General features: G+C 44.1%; 2 protein-coding genes across 5 annotated transcripts; both read left to right on the top strand.

Annotated features, from left to right (window-relative positions):
* Positions 1-3,276: 3,276 nt before the first annotated feature.
* On the top strand, positions 3,277-6,635 carry RPL34 (ribosomal protein L34). 4 transcript variants are annotated; one of them, XM_035543354.2, is made up of 5 exons: positions 3,277-3,359; positions 3,780-3,853; positions 3,952-4,051; positions 4,805-4,908; positions 6,509-6,635. In XM_035543354.2, exons 2-5 carry the CDS (start codon positions 3,789-3,791, stop codon positions 6,591-6,593), a joined length of 354 nt encoding a protein of 117 aa, XP_035399247.1. In that variant the 5' UTR covers positions 3,277-3,359; positions 3,780-3,788; the 3' UTR covers positions 6,594-6,635. The 4 variants fall into 4 exon arrangements, with proteins under 4 accessions (XP_035399247.1, XP_050566517.1, XP_035399258.1 ...); XM_050710560.1 differs by lacking the exon at positions 3,277-3,359 and adding an exon at positions 3,360-3,417; XM_035543365.2 differs by lacking the exon at positions 3,277-3,359 and adding an exon at positions 3,498-3,642.
* A 1,073-nt stretch (positions 6,636-7,708) lies between these two features.
* Positions 7,709-12,346, top strand: OSTC (oligosaccharyltransferase complex non-catalytic subunit). Its single transcript, XM_035539668.2, has 4 exons — positions 7,709-8,173; positions 8,407-8,500; positions 10,155-10,352; positions 11,704-12,346. Exons 1-4 carry the CDS (start codon positions 7,888-7,890, stop codon positions 11,720-11,722), a joined length of 597 nt encoding a protein of 198 aa, XP_035395561.1. The 5' UTR covers positions 7,709-7,887; the 3' UTR covers positions 11,723-12,346.
* The last annotated feature ends 1,620 nt before the right edge of the window (positions 12,347-13,966 follow it).

Raw genomic sequence — 13,966 nt, 5'->3', positions numbered from 1 at the left:
TAATTTCCCAGAACGTAAATAATTCAGAAATTAAAAATTAATAAATAATAACAGAGAGCTACTGGGAGATAGACTGGGTCAATTAGTCAGCTCTGCATTCTGTTTCTTCGCAGCAGGGGGGCAGCCACATTCGTTACTGGAATCTTTCCTCCGATTCCTAGGTCTGATTTACGGCTCTTCATTACTGGATCCAGTCAGACACAATTACCTCCATCACTATCTCAGTTCCTAACTTCAAAGAAACACACATTTTCTTGTCTGCTTTTTTTCTCCTTGCAGCAGCCTCAGCTTGACGTCCCTGGAATTTCTTCCACGCGGACTAATTAATAAGACTTTGACTTATCATATTCACTTCTCTTCTTTGATGTCCTACCTTAGTCAATCATCCTATTTAATTAGAATTTCAATGATAACTTTACTTATCTCGTGGCTAGATGTAAATTAAAATAACGGGATTTTAATTCTCTTTCTTACGGGGTTATGACATTTCTGACAGAAAAAGTTTCAACCCAAATACGATGTTATGTACTTCCTATGCGAGGAGTGCATTCCACTAAATTGTTTTTCCCTTTGCTACAAAATAATTTTGCTTGTTTAACAAGCTCCACTGAAATGGAAATGAACTACAGTCTCTTGTAATGTAATTTGCATGGGTCCGTGTTGTGAAAGGTTACATTGATGTAAATGAATATAATCAGATTGCGACACGTGCCACATAGTTAACAAGGAAAAGGAACGTGATTTTTAGGGAAAGAAAAAGGCTCCAGAGAGACAATGGACCATGGGACATCTTCCTCTTTGTGCCCTTTCAGTCAGTTCCTAGTACGTTTGCAAGGTTTCTTGCTCTCTTTTCTCATTTAAGGACCTAATCCTGCTGTTTGTATTTGAGAGCACATGAGGTTGGATTTTGATTTAAATGAGGCATTTCTGAAAGACATACCTACTGCTGTTCATAGAAATGTATTGTGGCTGAGGCTTAACAGGAGCAGTACCTCCCTCAGCCACCACTTTTTTTCTCTCTCTTTGGTACCCAGTATGTGCTTGCACACCGGCTTGCTTTCCTTCCCGTATCTTTTAGAACTTGCTGGTCTAGGTCAGTACGACATAGACTGGACACAGACAGGACAGAAGTGAATAAAAGTGAAAACAATCACTCATTTTTTAATTGAAGCTTATGTGGCTGCACACCCTAGGACTGCAGAGGCTACTGCAGTGTAGGGATCAACGGGGAGAGGCTGGTGGAGCAGCCGAGTCCTAGTGGGGCTTGGGAGATCCCTGGAAGTGAGGCAGGAGGGCTGGGAAAGTGAAGGACGAGGCTTTCCAGGGGTCCAGCCAGGCTCATCAAGCCTTACCCATTTTGGCACTAGTGCTTTTACTGAAATGGATTTTTCCATGACTGTAAGAGAATTGTTGTGTACATAGGTAGGGATTTTCAGAAGAAAGAAAGGTAAGGAGAGGACTGTGTGAAAAAGAAAGTAAGAATGGTCAACATACCAAGAAATGGTCTTAAACTATGAACAAAGCAATCTTCTGGTACTAGAAACAGAACACGGTGACAACTGGCTGGCCCATGCAAAATGCCACACATCGCTCATCTGCCACCAGAGATAGTTATCTTTCTAGTCATCTATGGCTAGAAAAAAAGAGGTTTACAGTTTTATGCTGACTATAAGCAAATACACCCTGGAAACCAACCTCAAGTCTTCTTAAGGAAAAAGACCACATCCTCAGGCCCTATGCTTCCACTGATATCCTAGCAGGGAAAAAATGCTTTTTATCGGCTGCCACTGATGCTTTTCCAAGTTGGCAGGTTGTGCATTTGCTACTCCATCCCCTTTGTTGTATTCATAGAAAGAAGGAAGTACAGGAAGAGTTAGTGAGATGTGTTGGACATGGAAAAAACCTACTCCCCAAAGAAATGGTTCAGTCCTATGGAGAGCTAGGAATAGCAGAGAATATGAGACTCACTTGCCTACCGCTAATCCATTCAAAACGGGCTTAGCAAGCTCTTGCTTCAAATATTATCCCTACATTAGACCACACTAAACCATTTGTCATAAAGCTAGCATTTCTAGATGCTCTCGCAAGCCATTTGCCTGACAGCTCTGTTCTTACAAAATAAACTGAGAATGTTTGAAAAACTAGGCCAGAGCATCAGCAGCAGCGAGCCACTGAATTTAACTGGCAGCTCCTACAATTCATACCAGTTGAGTTTAGGGCCCAAACTGGGTAAGCTCAAAAAATATCGATACTGTTGTTCAGTAATAAAATAGTAACCTGTTGCGCTTGCAACAGCTAAACTAAACTGTTTCATCATAACTTAATAGTGTTGTTCTTTTAACAATTGGATTCCGTTACACTTTTATATTTAGGCACAATTATTTAATCTAGTTTAATTGGCTTTCTTATTCCCCTCAGGGTCTGGGGCCTAGAAAGTTCATATTAAATACTCTAATTGCTCTGAAATTTTCTTGTTGTCTGAAATATGCTCCTATTTTAAGTATACCCTAAAATCTAGTTCATAGACATTTTCTCCTCTTTCACAAATTAGAAAAAGTCTGATGTCCATAATTTGCACTTTAAAAGAGTCAATAATTAACCAAAATAATAATTATAGATGGAAAACAAGGAGGACGCTGCACAATGAACTGCAAGTCACAAATGCGTAAATAAGGCCAGGAGCGCACATCAAAGGTTTCTAAGTGCACGCTGCTCTCCGAAAGCAAAGCTGAGGCAGCTAACGAGGGTGTCCATAGCCTACATATTTTACATGTGGGTCCCTGACGTGGTACAGCCCTGCAGGGTACACCTGGTGGAGACCCCGACAGCTGCCCGGTTTGCTTGGCTGGCACAGCGGTGGTGCTGGTGGTCCCCGAACAGGAAAGTGACTGCATGTGAGGGCTGGGTGTGGGTACTGCTGTGCTTCAGACACCACTCTGGGGCAAAAAGAGGCAAGGTGCGAGTCCTGTCCTGTGCTGCCTGGGGCCGGTGGGCGAGCGGGTATGGTTTGTACTGGGAGCAGGGCCTTGCACGTGCGAGCTTTGTGTGAGAGCACCGCTCCCAAAGCCACGTTACGGAGACTACATGCTGATGTTTTAGAAAAACAACATTTAATAAATGAATTGATAGATGGATGCGTAGACAGATAGATGGATTAGATGGATAGACAGTCGTGCCGACTCCCCCTGCTCGCCCTACAACATGGCCGCACCTCCGCCGTACAACATGGCGGCGCCCAGCCACCTCCACCTCCGTACAACATGGCGGCCTAGAGGCGGGCGCTTCCGTGTCCCTCAGCGCCACTATTTCAACCCCGCCGAGCGCGCTTCCGCTTCCTCTTCCGGCTCGGGCGGTGTCAGGTATGGCGGCAGGGGCTCCGCGGCCTCCATCCGCCGCCTTCATCCGCCGCCATCCGCGGTGCGGCGACACCTGGGGGGTGCGGGGGGGCCGGGGCCCGGGCCCGGGGCCGGGGCCGGGGTGTCGGTGCCGCAGCGGTCGCCAGGCCCTCAGGGAGGGGAGGCCTCGGGCCGCGGCAGCGCAGGGTGAGGCCTTGCCTCATCTTGAGTCTTCGTCACAAGCCTCGTTCTGCTCTCAGCCCCGTCCCGTTGTTTATTATTTAGCGGTGTTGGCTGTCGCGAGGAGGTATTTCGGTTCTCTCCATCCTGACACAGAATCGGTAGCTGCTGGGTCTGTTTTAGCTCGGTGCTTCCGTGCAGGTGATGCTGTCAGCCTCTGGGTGGAAGCTGAACTCTTAAACCAATCTGCTTTCCTTAATTAAGGTGTGAAAAATGGTTCAGCGCCTGACCTACCGCCGTAGGTTGTCCTACAACACAGCTTCCAACAAGACCAGGCTGTAAGTAAGATGTAGCTTCTAAGGAAATCCTAATTTAAGAAAAACAACGTTTAAGTTTTGATCGTTTCCTTAACAGAATGTTTTTCTGCTGTGTTTAGGTCCCGAACACCTGGGAACAGGATTGTTTACCTTTACACCAAGAAAGTAGGGAAGGCACCAAAGTCAGCATGTGGTGTATGCCCAGGGAGACTTCGTGGTGTAAGTCTTGGGATTACCAGCACAAAACTTTGACAGCTTTTATTATTTTAAATGCAAACAACTTTATCAAGTAAGGTGTCTGTTTCTTGATGGATTCAAGAATATCCTTCTTTAAAATATGGTCATCTGAATGTTGTAAAGTGTAGCTGGTAAAACAAGCTTTGAAAGCTTAAGGAACAAGTGCTTTTCTTTTTAATGCTTGTGATTCTCACTGGTATTATCTAAACTTGTTTTACAAGTTAACTCGTAATTGACTGAAATTTTTCAAGCTAGACCTAGATGAATCTGTAACAGGTTTAAAAGTTAGAATTGGACCTATTAGATAGGCTTTCAAAAACATAGGTCAAGTTGACTATAATTTTTAGAAAAAATGAGTGACTTTTTCCTAACAGGCTGTTATCTTCCAAAATATATTCCTGATTTAATGTTGCTTTTAACAGTGATCAGAGTGCTCAAGTCTTGTTGTCAGTCAGTTTCTACACTTGGGAAGATGATCCTTTTTAATAAGCGGATTTTAATTATAAGTATATTGGGAAACCTGTTTGGTGGAATGAAAAAGTTCAGTTCTGGAATGCTGAGGATGGCATGTCAAACACCCTGTGGCTTCAGTCACTTTTTGCATGTTGAATAGTTAACTGTAGGTGTTGCTGCTTTTTAAAGACAAACTACACAAGTGAATTTTCTCAATGCAACTGTTAATCAAAATTGGGGCCTGCTATCTTATGATATGCTTCTAATTTTTGCTTTCTGTAGGTTCGTGCTGTGCGTCCTAAAGTTCTTATGAGGCTGTCGAAAACAAAGAAGCATGTCAGCAGAGCCTATGGTGGTTCAATGTGTGCTAAGTGTGTCCGCGACAGGTGAGCTCACAATGGGATAACTTTGTTCTTGAGGTGACTTCATACGAGTTCTGCATCTTACCGTGTCTTCCTAGTGTAAGTCAAAATGCTAGAGACTCTTTTCTGATGTCAGTGTAGAAAAATGGAGAGGGTAAGCACGGGACACATTAGCAGTGAGGTGTGCAATTTTCCCCCAGGATTTGAGCTGGTTAATTAATGTGTTTGGAACTCCTCTGTGGATGGTTTGTTCTTTGTGGTTTCAAACTGTACTGGTGTGTAGGTGCTAAACATTCTGTTCCTTCTGCATTTTTGTATTCCCTCAAGAGTAAGGGTTTTTTTTCTTTTGCTTCCTGTTTTGTCTTGTGCAAAGATAGTAGTGAAAAATCAACTTTGGACTTCTGTGGTGTTTTGGGATTTAGTGGTACTAATTGTTAGCATATTAAGCATCTTCTATGTGATTAAGCTTAAAGATGACCTTTGGTAGGTCTCCTTGAACTGAGTTTTATTCTGTAACAACTGCATATCTGCATAATTTCTTGACAAGTATGAGCATTAATGTGTATTGCAAAGAATGTGTCATCTTTGTGAATGGTAATCAAACCAGATCTCCAGAGTCAGCAGTCTAGTGCCAGTTTTTCATCTGTAGTGCACATCTTTCCAGCATCTTGGTTTTTTTTTTTTTTTTGGCTTCTGTGATCTAAACTAAACCACATCAGGTGGCACTGAAGACTGATTGTTACAGCTGCAGATCTTGGGCAAAACTTTTTTCTGTTAAAAGATATTTTTACCTTAGTGTTTTCACAAACACTGAGCTTGGTAGGTCATTTTTTGTACATGAGTGTATCTTTTATGCCTAAACACAAATGAAAGTGCAGTCACCTCCTTCCCCGTAATTGGCAGGTCTTTCTCCTGCGTCTAAGCATTGTTGGTAGGCTTTGTGTGCTGTAGAAATAGCCATAGGTATCATACATACGGAGTAGCGTTTTCCCGTTTTGAGATAGGACGGTCTATATGGTATACGTGTGTGGTATAACTCACTCATCAAACAGGCTGTTGACGTGTGAGTACTGTCATGTGTATCTATCTGCGTAGTGGCCCCATATCTGTTCAAGAAGTAATTGTATTTAGATATGATTTGACCTGCCAGAGTTTTTTTTGTTGATGTACAAAGAAGCAATAATCCTGAGAGGGCAGCTCTCGTTTTGATAACTGAACTCACATAAATTTTTCTGTAGTTATAAGAAAGAGCTGGTGTGAACAGCTGGTCAGTTCCCTTACTTTAAGAACTGTAAAATTAGTTTGCCGGTGAGGAGTTTTGCTTTTTACCTTAAGTTAGTCAAGTCACTTACTTTCCTACTGTTTAGCCATTGGGTTGATACCCTTATCTGCCTACAAGCCGCTAACCCTAAATTTGTGAGCACTTGAAGCCTTCTTCCCAAACCTCTACATTTATTGGTGCCACTGCCCCTGTCTTTTGATGCTGGCAAGAACACAGACAGCTCCTTTATGTGAAGTGGAGTACCACAGAGTGCTGCAGTCTGCAAAACAACTGCAACTTTCTTATTTTTGTGTTCTCGCTTAACTGTATACATGTCCTCATGGTGTTGATTTTCCTTTCCAGGATCAAGCGAGCTTTTCTTATTGAGGAGCAGAAGATCGTCGTGAAAGTGTTGAAGGCACAAGCACAGAGCCAAAAGTCCAAGTGAATCTATTTGTATTTTCTGCCCAATAAATGAAAGTTCCACTTTCCTGGTGTCCTGTCAGTCCACGTGCTCGTGAGGGCTTGTAGGAGCTTCTCACAGCTTGTTAAATGCAGAACTGGGGTGTGATGTGGCACACTGTCAGTGAGGGTGCTGCCTACAGATGGGAGTGAAGCATGTGGGATGAAGTCCACTTAAACAGGACTCCCAGCTCTGTCTCACGGTCCTGGAAACAGACTGGAGTAACTGTGAGCAATGCAGGTTATTTTACGGCACCAGCTGTGTGTGAGGTGATCAGAGGATGTCTGAGATAGAAAAGTGAACAAAGATGGGCTAAAGACTGGAAGGCAGTGTCAGATGAAGAGGAAGAGAGCTAGAACAAGCCTAAGGTAGATTTTTTTTTTTTTGATAGCGTGTGCCTGTGGTTTACTGCTGCTTGAATCTGAGGGGCAGGGGAAGGGAATTGGCTTCTCAGAGCAAGTGCTTCAGCAGCCATACCACACACAGCTCCCTCTGGATTTGGGAGGAAGTTCCAGCAGCTGTTTCGTTGTCCTGTGAGGTGCTTCCTGGGTCAGCAGCTGCTGGCACAGTACAAGCAGAGCTCCGGATGTGACAAACTAGCTCCAGGACCTGGATTTTGGAGTGGCAATTCAGGCTCAGGCATTGCAAGTTGCACAGAGTTATTTTGGATCTGTTGCGCTATCGCTGATGATGTCGTGTCAGGAGCAATTGTGGAAGGTGGAAATGGTTTTTTCTCTGCTTCGTGCTGTTTAAACGTGGCCGTAGCTACCCGGGAACGCTTCGGCACCCCCAGGGGTAACCCTGACCTGTAGGCGCGGTGTCCTTGACCCCAGTCCTGGGAGTTTTCCCTGCGAAAAACAACCCTCAGGTTTCTTAATGGCTGTATTCCCACACTGCCCCTGGTGGGAGGAGGAGGGGAGCGGCAGGGAGCACGCGGCGTTCCCTGCCAGGTAACGAACACCTGCTTCAGGTTCATTCATCCGCCCCTGCGCCGGCCCCGCCCACCGCTCCGGGGGCGTGGCCTCCCATTCACCCGCCCCCGCCAGGGGGCGTGGCCTCATGTAGCCCCGCCTCCCCAAGCGCCCCCTCCGTTACCCAGCACCGACACGTCGACGCTGGTAGGCCCTGGCAGGCGTGTAAAACGCGCGGCTACACCCTGAGGAGACACCCTGAGGAGACACCCTGAGGAGCATTGTGCTTCCGACTAGAGGAAAAAAATCCCATTATTATTTTTAATTATTTTGCGTAAACTCTGTGGTGACTTCGCTTTAAGGTTTAGATGCGATTTTTTTTTTTTTTTTTTCCAATTCCCCTCTCTTTTTTGTTGCCCTGCCAGGACGCAGCCGCGCGCCCGGTTCCGCCCGGCCGCCAGCCCCGCTCCGCTCCGCTCCGCTCCGCTCCGCGCCGCCATTTGGTGCCCGCCGGCATGGAGGCGCTGTTCCGGCTGCCCTTCGCCGTGCTCGAGTGCCCCAACATCAAGCTGAAGCGGCCGGGCTGGGTGCACATGCCCTCGGCCATGACGGTGTACGCGCTGGTGGTGGTCTCCTACTTCCTCATCACCGGAGGTGGGAAAATGCCCCGTTGGCCCCGCTGCCAGCCCCCTAAACCCCCATAAAATCCCCCCTTCCTGGCAGGTACAGGCGGGTCGCCCTGCGTGTAGCCGCTCCTCAGGCTTTTCCCCGAGTTATATCCGTTCCTGGGGTGCTTCGCCCCGGCTATAAGCGTTCTTGTGGTGTTTCGCCAATTCTCCCCCGTTTTGTACGATTTGGACCCAATTCCGTGCCTTGTTTCCTCGCAGGGATCATCTATGATGTGATCGTGGAGCCTCCCAGCGTGGGGTCGATGACGGACGAGCACGGGCACCAGAGGCCAATGGCCTTCCTGGCCTACAGGTAGGAGAAGGGCAGGGCTCCGCACCCCTCCTGGGGAGCAGACGGGGCGCACACATTTGGGTCAGCCCGCTCCGAGCCCCCAGGAACCACCTGGGGATTGCAGGATCCACCCCGTAACTGCCCTCAGTCTCCAAATTAAAAAATAAAAGTACCTGGAATTAATGGAAGTAAATAACTAAGTCCTTCCAAAGCCTTTGAGAGTGAACGCTTTGGTAAGAAACAGGCTTTGATCTGGCAGTGCTTTTCTTTATTTGAATCCCTTTGCTGTTAAAGTTGAGGTTTGTAATGGGTGCAGATGTATTTGGGCGCATTTCATAGGATATTTCATAGCAACATAAGTAATGTTTGGGAAAATTTAAGGTCTGGCCTTTCAACTTCTAGTGTAATCGGGACTCCTGTAGCTGAGGGTGGGGAAAATAGTTACAAATACACAATGGTGTCTTCTCTGGGTCTATTTGCATCTGCTACTGAAAATAAGCTGGAGACTGCGTAGTCAAGAATTGCTCTGACAAGCATTAAATCTATAGTTGTAACTTTTGTTTGATTTGTTTTTGTGTCTGTATGTGGAAGCAATGGCATGTGGATTTTTTTCTTACAGAACGTTTTTGGTATTTTATAAGTCCTCAGAACGTAGATACCACATGTATAAATTTATAAATGCCTCACGTATAAACTTTGACTTCGACTGGATGCGATATGTGACTCAGGCAGGGTGGGGCTGCTGCAGGGTGCGTGGATCACTCTGCTGCGGGGAGCTGGATAGCACTTCAGTGCAATTCTGTGAAAGCAGCATGAAAAAAGATGGAATTGGTTGTTTTCAGGATTTGAGACAATAATGATTATCTTCATTTCCGTTTTAGCATACATTGCAGTTTCAGTCGTACCAGTGTTAAAAAGCTGACAGTATTGCTGATGACAGTGATAGAAAAAGGCTCAGTGACTGTTGCACGCAGAAGACTCCTCATCCAGGTGCAATATTTTTTCAGCTGCTCGGCTTCCCCTCTCTGCCTGAGCTCTGTAAGAAGGGAACCTAGCTGTGAGGACTGACAGAGAGCCGAGGCGCTTTCAGGCCAGTCCCCACAATCTGTGTGCAGGCCCAGTGAGCGAGGAGCGAAACGTGCTGCAGGCAAGAACCACTTCTGCTGTGTGCTAGAACCTGCTGAGGTGCTTCATGAGGTGACACAGTGCTTGGAGTGGGATTTGAGAATTTGGGTGCTGCTGCCTCAATGTCAGGGTAGAAATAAGACTTGGAAAACCCAGTGGCCCCAGGGTCACGGTTCCATGCTTTGAATCATCTGTGAAAACTGGTGCTACTTTTAGGGTAGGTCTTTCTGAAAACTGATGAGTTTGTGTTGTATCCATTAATATACCCTGTTGCATATAAAACCACTAGTATGCTTGTCTGGTCACCTTGCAGACTGTCAGTCCAGGAGATAAATTACAATTTAAAGCTTTAATGTAATTGCATAACATAAGTTCCTAACATAAAATAAATTTGGAAGGTCAGCCATCAAAGTTAATCATTTTGTGCATTTGTACAGTAAAGAAGGTTGAGTAGCTGAATTTTGAAACGTAAATAGTTTTCTTTGAATAACCTCTAACTCTTTCTTCCCCCCCTTTCCTCCCCCATCCCCCTTGTTTGTTGGTCTTGTAGAGTAAATGGACAATATATTATGGAAGGGCTTGCATCTAGCTTCCTCTTCACAATGGGTGGCTTAGGATTCATAATTCTGGATCGATCCAATGCACCAAATATCCCCAAGCTGAACAGGTTTCTCCTGCTCTTCATTGGATTTGTCAGTGTGCTTTTGAGCTTCTTCATGGCTAGAGTTTTCATGAGGATGAAATTACCGTAAGTGACTTAAAACTCTTTCTGCTTTTCTTCCTTTTTATGGTTTACGTGTGCCTATATTAAATTTAAGCGTAGCAGAAAATAAAACCAGGTATGCTGAACATCTCTAGCTTGGCTATAAGTTACTTTTCTTCAGTGCTTTTGTGGAACAAGCTATCTTGAATGAGGTGGGGAAACTTTTGGAGCTGACTGCTCTGAGATTGTGCTGTGGTTCAGAAAGATGACAGATTTATTAAGTCAGACAGTAACGATTAGTGAGTCTGAGTCGTAATAAATTTTAAGGTAGGCTGAATACGTGCTGGATAGGTAAAAGTAATTACAAGGCAGGGCTTTGGAGAAAAAGGATTTATCAAGGAACTTCAAGGAAGACAAATGAATCATTTATACCGGCAATATATGGCAAAGGTCATAACTAGAAGAACCGATGGCAGGAGTAATGGGTGTTTAGAAACATCCAAAACTGTCCTAAAGTAAAGATGATGTGTCTTTTATTTTGTCGTTGCTGGAAGACTCAACATAACATTGAAGCATACAATGTGTGTGACGTTTCAATACACCTAACTCACAGACAAAAAGTAGGAAAAATAACACAGCTTTGAGGCTGTGTTATAACAAAACATGGGATTTTCAATTTTTGTTTTTTCTTTCTTTCTCCATCTGTTTCATTTAGAATAGCTGAAGCCAGCAGTTTGGAGGTACCGACAGTTAATTTTTGGAGTAGCTCTTTGGGGTGTTGACTTAGTTATGTCAGTCATTGCTCCTTTCTCAAATGTTTGTTTAACTTTTGCAGTGCAGTAGAAATGTTGTTTCATAATGCACCGGGGATTCCCTGGCAGTAGGCAGCTGGATAGGGACTTGCTATATGTTTTCTCATTTCATTGTGCATGTATGTCTTAACAGTTTTCTTTCTTAAATTCTTTAAAGAAACAAGGCTTCAGGTAAGTCGAAAAGAAAAAGAGACCAGAGTTGTGTTCAGAGACAGAGAATGTCAGATTATACTGAATATCTTGACGCTGGTAGTTTGCGTAAAGGGTACAAAGAAGGAAGCTTTCATAAGGTGCAAGCTGGGCTTCAAAAATTCTAAATAAGTGCTGAAGTTGGATTGAGAGTAAGTTAGTCCATTTTCAGTGTTCATTAAAGAAAATCAGCTGAGGAAGGAGAGTGTAGTTAAGCAGGTCTGTTTGTACCTGAATGGGATTTAAATATGGGATTTAAATGGGTTTTAAATAGCCTTGATGTGAAGAGTGTTTTGGCACTGAGGTTTTTGTTTTAAGACTGTAAGTCTCTTGCTTTTTGAGGAGGTTCTGCCTGTGTTTGCTAACTTTTTTCCTAATTTAATTTTATTCTGCAGGGGCTACTTGATGGGTTAGTACCTCTTGCAACGTGTGAAAGCCCAAGCTGAATTTAATCCTCTTTATGAAGTGTTTAAGAAGCAGCAAGAAACAAATTCCATTGTCACTATCAAGAGGAAAGAGACCTAAACGTGAGAAGCAAGTGAGGAAAGTGTGCTCTGTCTGCAAACAAACTTTTACTACCAATGGCTGATTTATAGTTTTAAAACAGCGTTTTATCATTGCTGTTCTAGAGCTTTTGAAAAGAGAAAGTGACCTATATATTTTTTTTTAATCTGACTTGGCATGAAATAGAGAACCTGTCTTTAGCTGTACCCTGAAATGAGAATTAGCCATTGGTTTGACAGTTCGTTATTGCAAGGTGTGTCCCCTCTTCCCTGTGCAGGAGGATTATGTGTGAATTGGAGAAGAAACACCTGAAACATTTCTTTCCAAGTTATAAGTAGAAAGTAAATAAGTTTGGATACTTTACAGTCCGAATTAATGTGTCTGAAATGATTTCAGAGACACCTTTTGCCTTGTTATTAATGGCTCTATATGAGCAAATCCATATGTGCACCAGGAGAGGCAAACTGTATGAATGTGCATTTGTTTTTGAAAAAATGTATGAAAAGAGCCAAATAAAACTTATTTTCTACAAAATTGTTTGAATTTCATGCATTTTCTGAAGCTTTTTCTTGAGTATGCATGGCCTATTCTGCATCCATGTTTTGAGGTACCATACTATACAATGAGCACATCATTTTCTGCTTAGTTTTTCACTGTTGGGTAATGATTTTTTTTTTTTTTAGTATCAGGGACAAGAGACCTCATTTTCTGTGAACTTGTACTGTATCTACATGATATGCTGTTATCAGTAATCAAGTGAGCTGTTGCTTTTTTGTTTGAGAGACAAGGCTCCAACTTTTTTTTGGTCTTCATTTAAAAGATGGAATGTTACCATCGTACTTCATTAAAATGTATTGTGTGCTGAAGGTGGAAAAGATCCTTCTAAATCTCCATAAATGTCTTGTCTGCAAGCCACGTGTTTGAAGCACTATTTTTGTCTGTATAATAATTGTCAGTGAGATTTTTTTTATTCCCTTAATTGTGTGTAAGTATTACTGTTCATATACTAATCAATCTACTAAAAGAGCTAGTTGTTAATCATCTGTCTTCAGGATATGTCACTTCCAGTCCCTCATTCTTACATTGTGTGACTTCTGCGTTTGTTCATTTTACATCTTTTTCTTTAAAATTTAAGGTATATTAAGCTGTTCTGTTAGGCTCATAACTGCAATATTTCCTGTCTTTTCAAAGTGGTTATCCTGTGGTCATTCTGGTTTTGGTGAGACATATGCTTACTTTCAAGGGTGAGTACTGATATTATGTGAGTAAATAATAGGGTACCTACGTCAATTTCAATGTATCTAAGGAAAGTCAAAACAGAAAGGCATGTCGCAGTATAACTGTACTGAGCACCTTCCGGCTCAGTACATGTCCCATTGCTGTTCAACGTCAGCCTCCAGGCTTGCAGCTGATTCTAAACGAGCATACTCTTAAGCAGTAGTTTTATAGACCACAGACATTCATCTGTGTCATTGAAATGCGAGGGTGCCCTGCCCTTGCAAACTGCTGCGCCATGCCCTGACTGAGGCGCCAGGCCCTGGCTGCCTGGCCTGGTCGCTCGCGCTCCCCAGGGGCTGCCTTTGTACGGCCGGGGAGGGGGCAGTGCTGGCTCTGTCCACATCTCGTCAGCCTCCCTCACGAGGGCTGCCAGGCCCTGGCGGCTCCCTCAGCTGCCTCGAGTAGCCTTGATGCTGGAGAAAAAGCCCTGCCTGCCTTGATTCCACTGCTCCACTGCACCATGTGTCTGCCCCGGAGCCGATCGCACAGAGATCTGCTATGATCCTCTGCCAAAGCAGAGGTACAGAGGAAACCAGGAAGCAGAATGCAGAGCAGAAGAAAGATACACCAACACCACACAGAAGTTAGGAACACGCTAGGCAGGAAAACTTTAAAAATTCTTGACTGAAGTTTGGTTCGTTTTTGATGTTGGTTGGGAGCTTAATGGTCACCCATGGAAAAATTTCTACCTGTCACTGTCACATCAACTGAACAGAGAGGTATGGCTGTGCCATACCATGTATGATGGGAGTCCCAGTAACAGATGAAAGAAAGGCTGGTATTTTCTGTGAGTGTCTGCTGTTCTCTACAGGCAACAGCAGGTGGCATCTCTTGCGTCAAAGACAGAAAGAAAAGTTTAGTGATATCCGTCTGTGT

This window comes from Cygnus atratus, chromosome 4 (assembly GCF_013377495.2).
Source record: "Cygnus atratus isolate AKBS03 ecotype Queensland, Australia chromosome 4, CAtr_DNAZoo_HiC_assembly, whole genome shotgun sequence".
NCBI lineage: Eukaryota > Metazoa > Chordata > Aves > Anseriformes > Anatidae > Cygnus > Cygnus atratus.
This window is presented reverse-complemented; position numbering and strand designations above follow the sequence as displayed.

What these genes read in the sequence shown, in the direction of transcription:
- RPL34 (XM_050710559.1), top strand. Translation starts at nt 4,422, where the DNA reads ATGAGTGACTTTTTCCTAACAGGCTGTTATCTTCCAAAATATATTCCT. An exon ending in GTTCTGGAATGCTGAGGATG is followed by an intron (nt 4,635 to 4,804) that starts GCATGTCAAACA and finishes TGCTTTCTGTAG; the next exon opens with GTTCGTGCTGTGCGTCCTAA. An exon ending in GCTAAGTGTGTCCGCGACAG is followed by an intron (nt 4,909 to 6,508) that starts GTGAGCTCACAA and finishes TTTCCTTTCCAG; the next exon opens with GATCAAGCGAGCTTTTCTTA.
- OSTC (XM_035539668.2), top strand. Translation starts at nt 7,888, where the DNA reads ATGCGATTTTTTTTTTTTTTTTTTCCAATTCCCCTCTCTTTTTTGTTG. An exon ending in CTACTTCCTCATCACCGGAG is followed by an intron (nt 8,174 to 8,406) that starts GTGGGAAAATGC and finishes GTTTCCTCGCAG; the next exon opens with GGATCATCTATGATGTGATC. An exon ending in ATGGCCTTCCTGGCCTACAG is followed by an intron (nt 8,501 to 10,154) that starts GTAGGAGAAGGG and finishes TTGGTCTTGTAG; the next exon opens with AGTAAATGGACAATATATTA.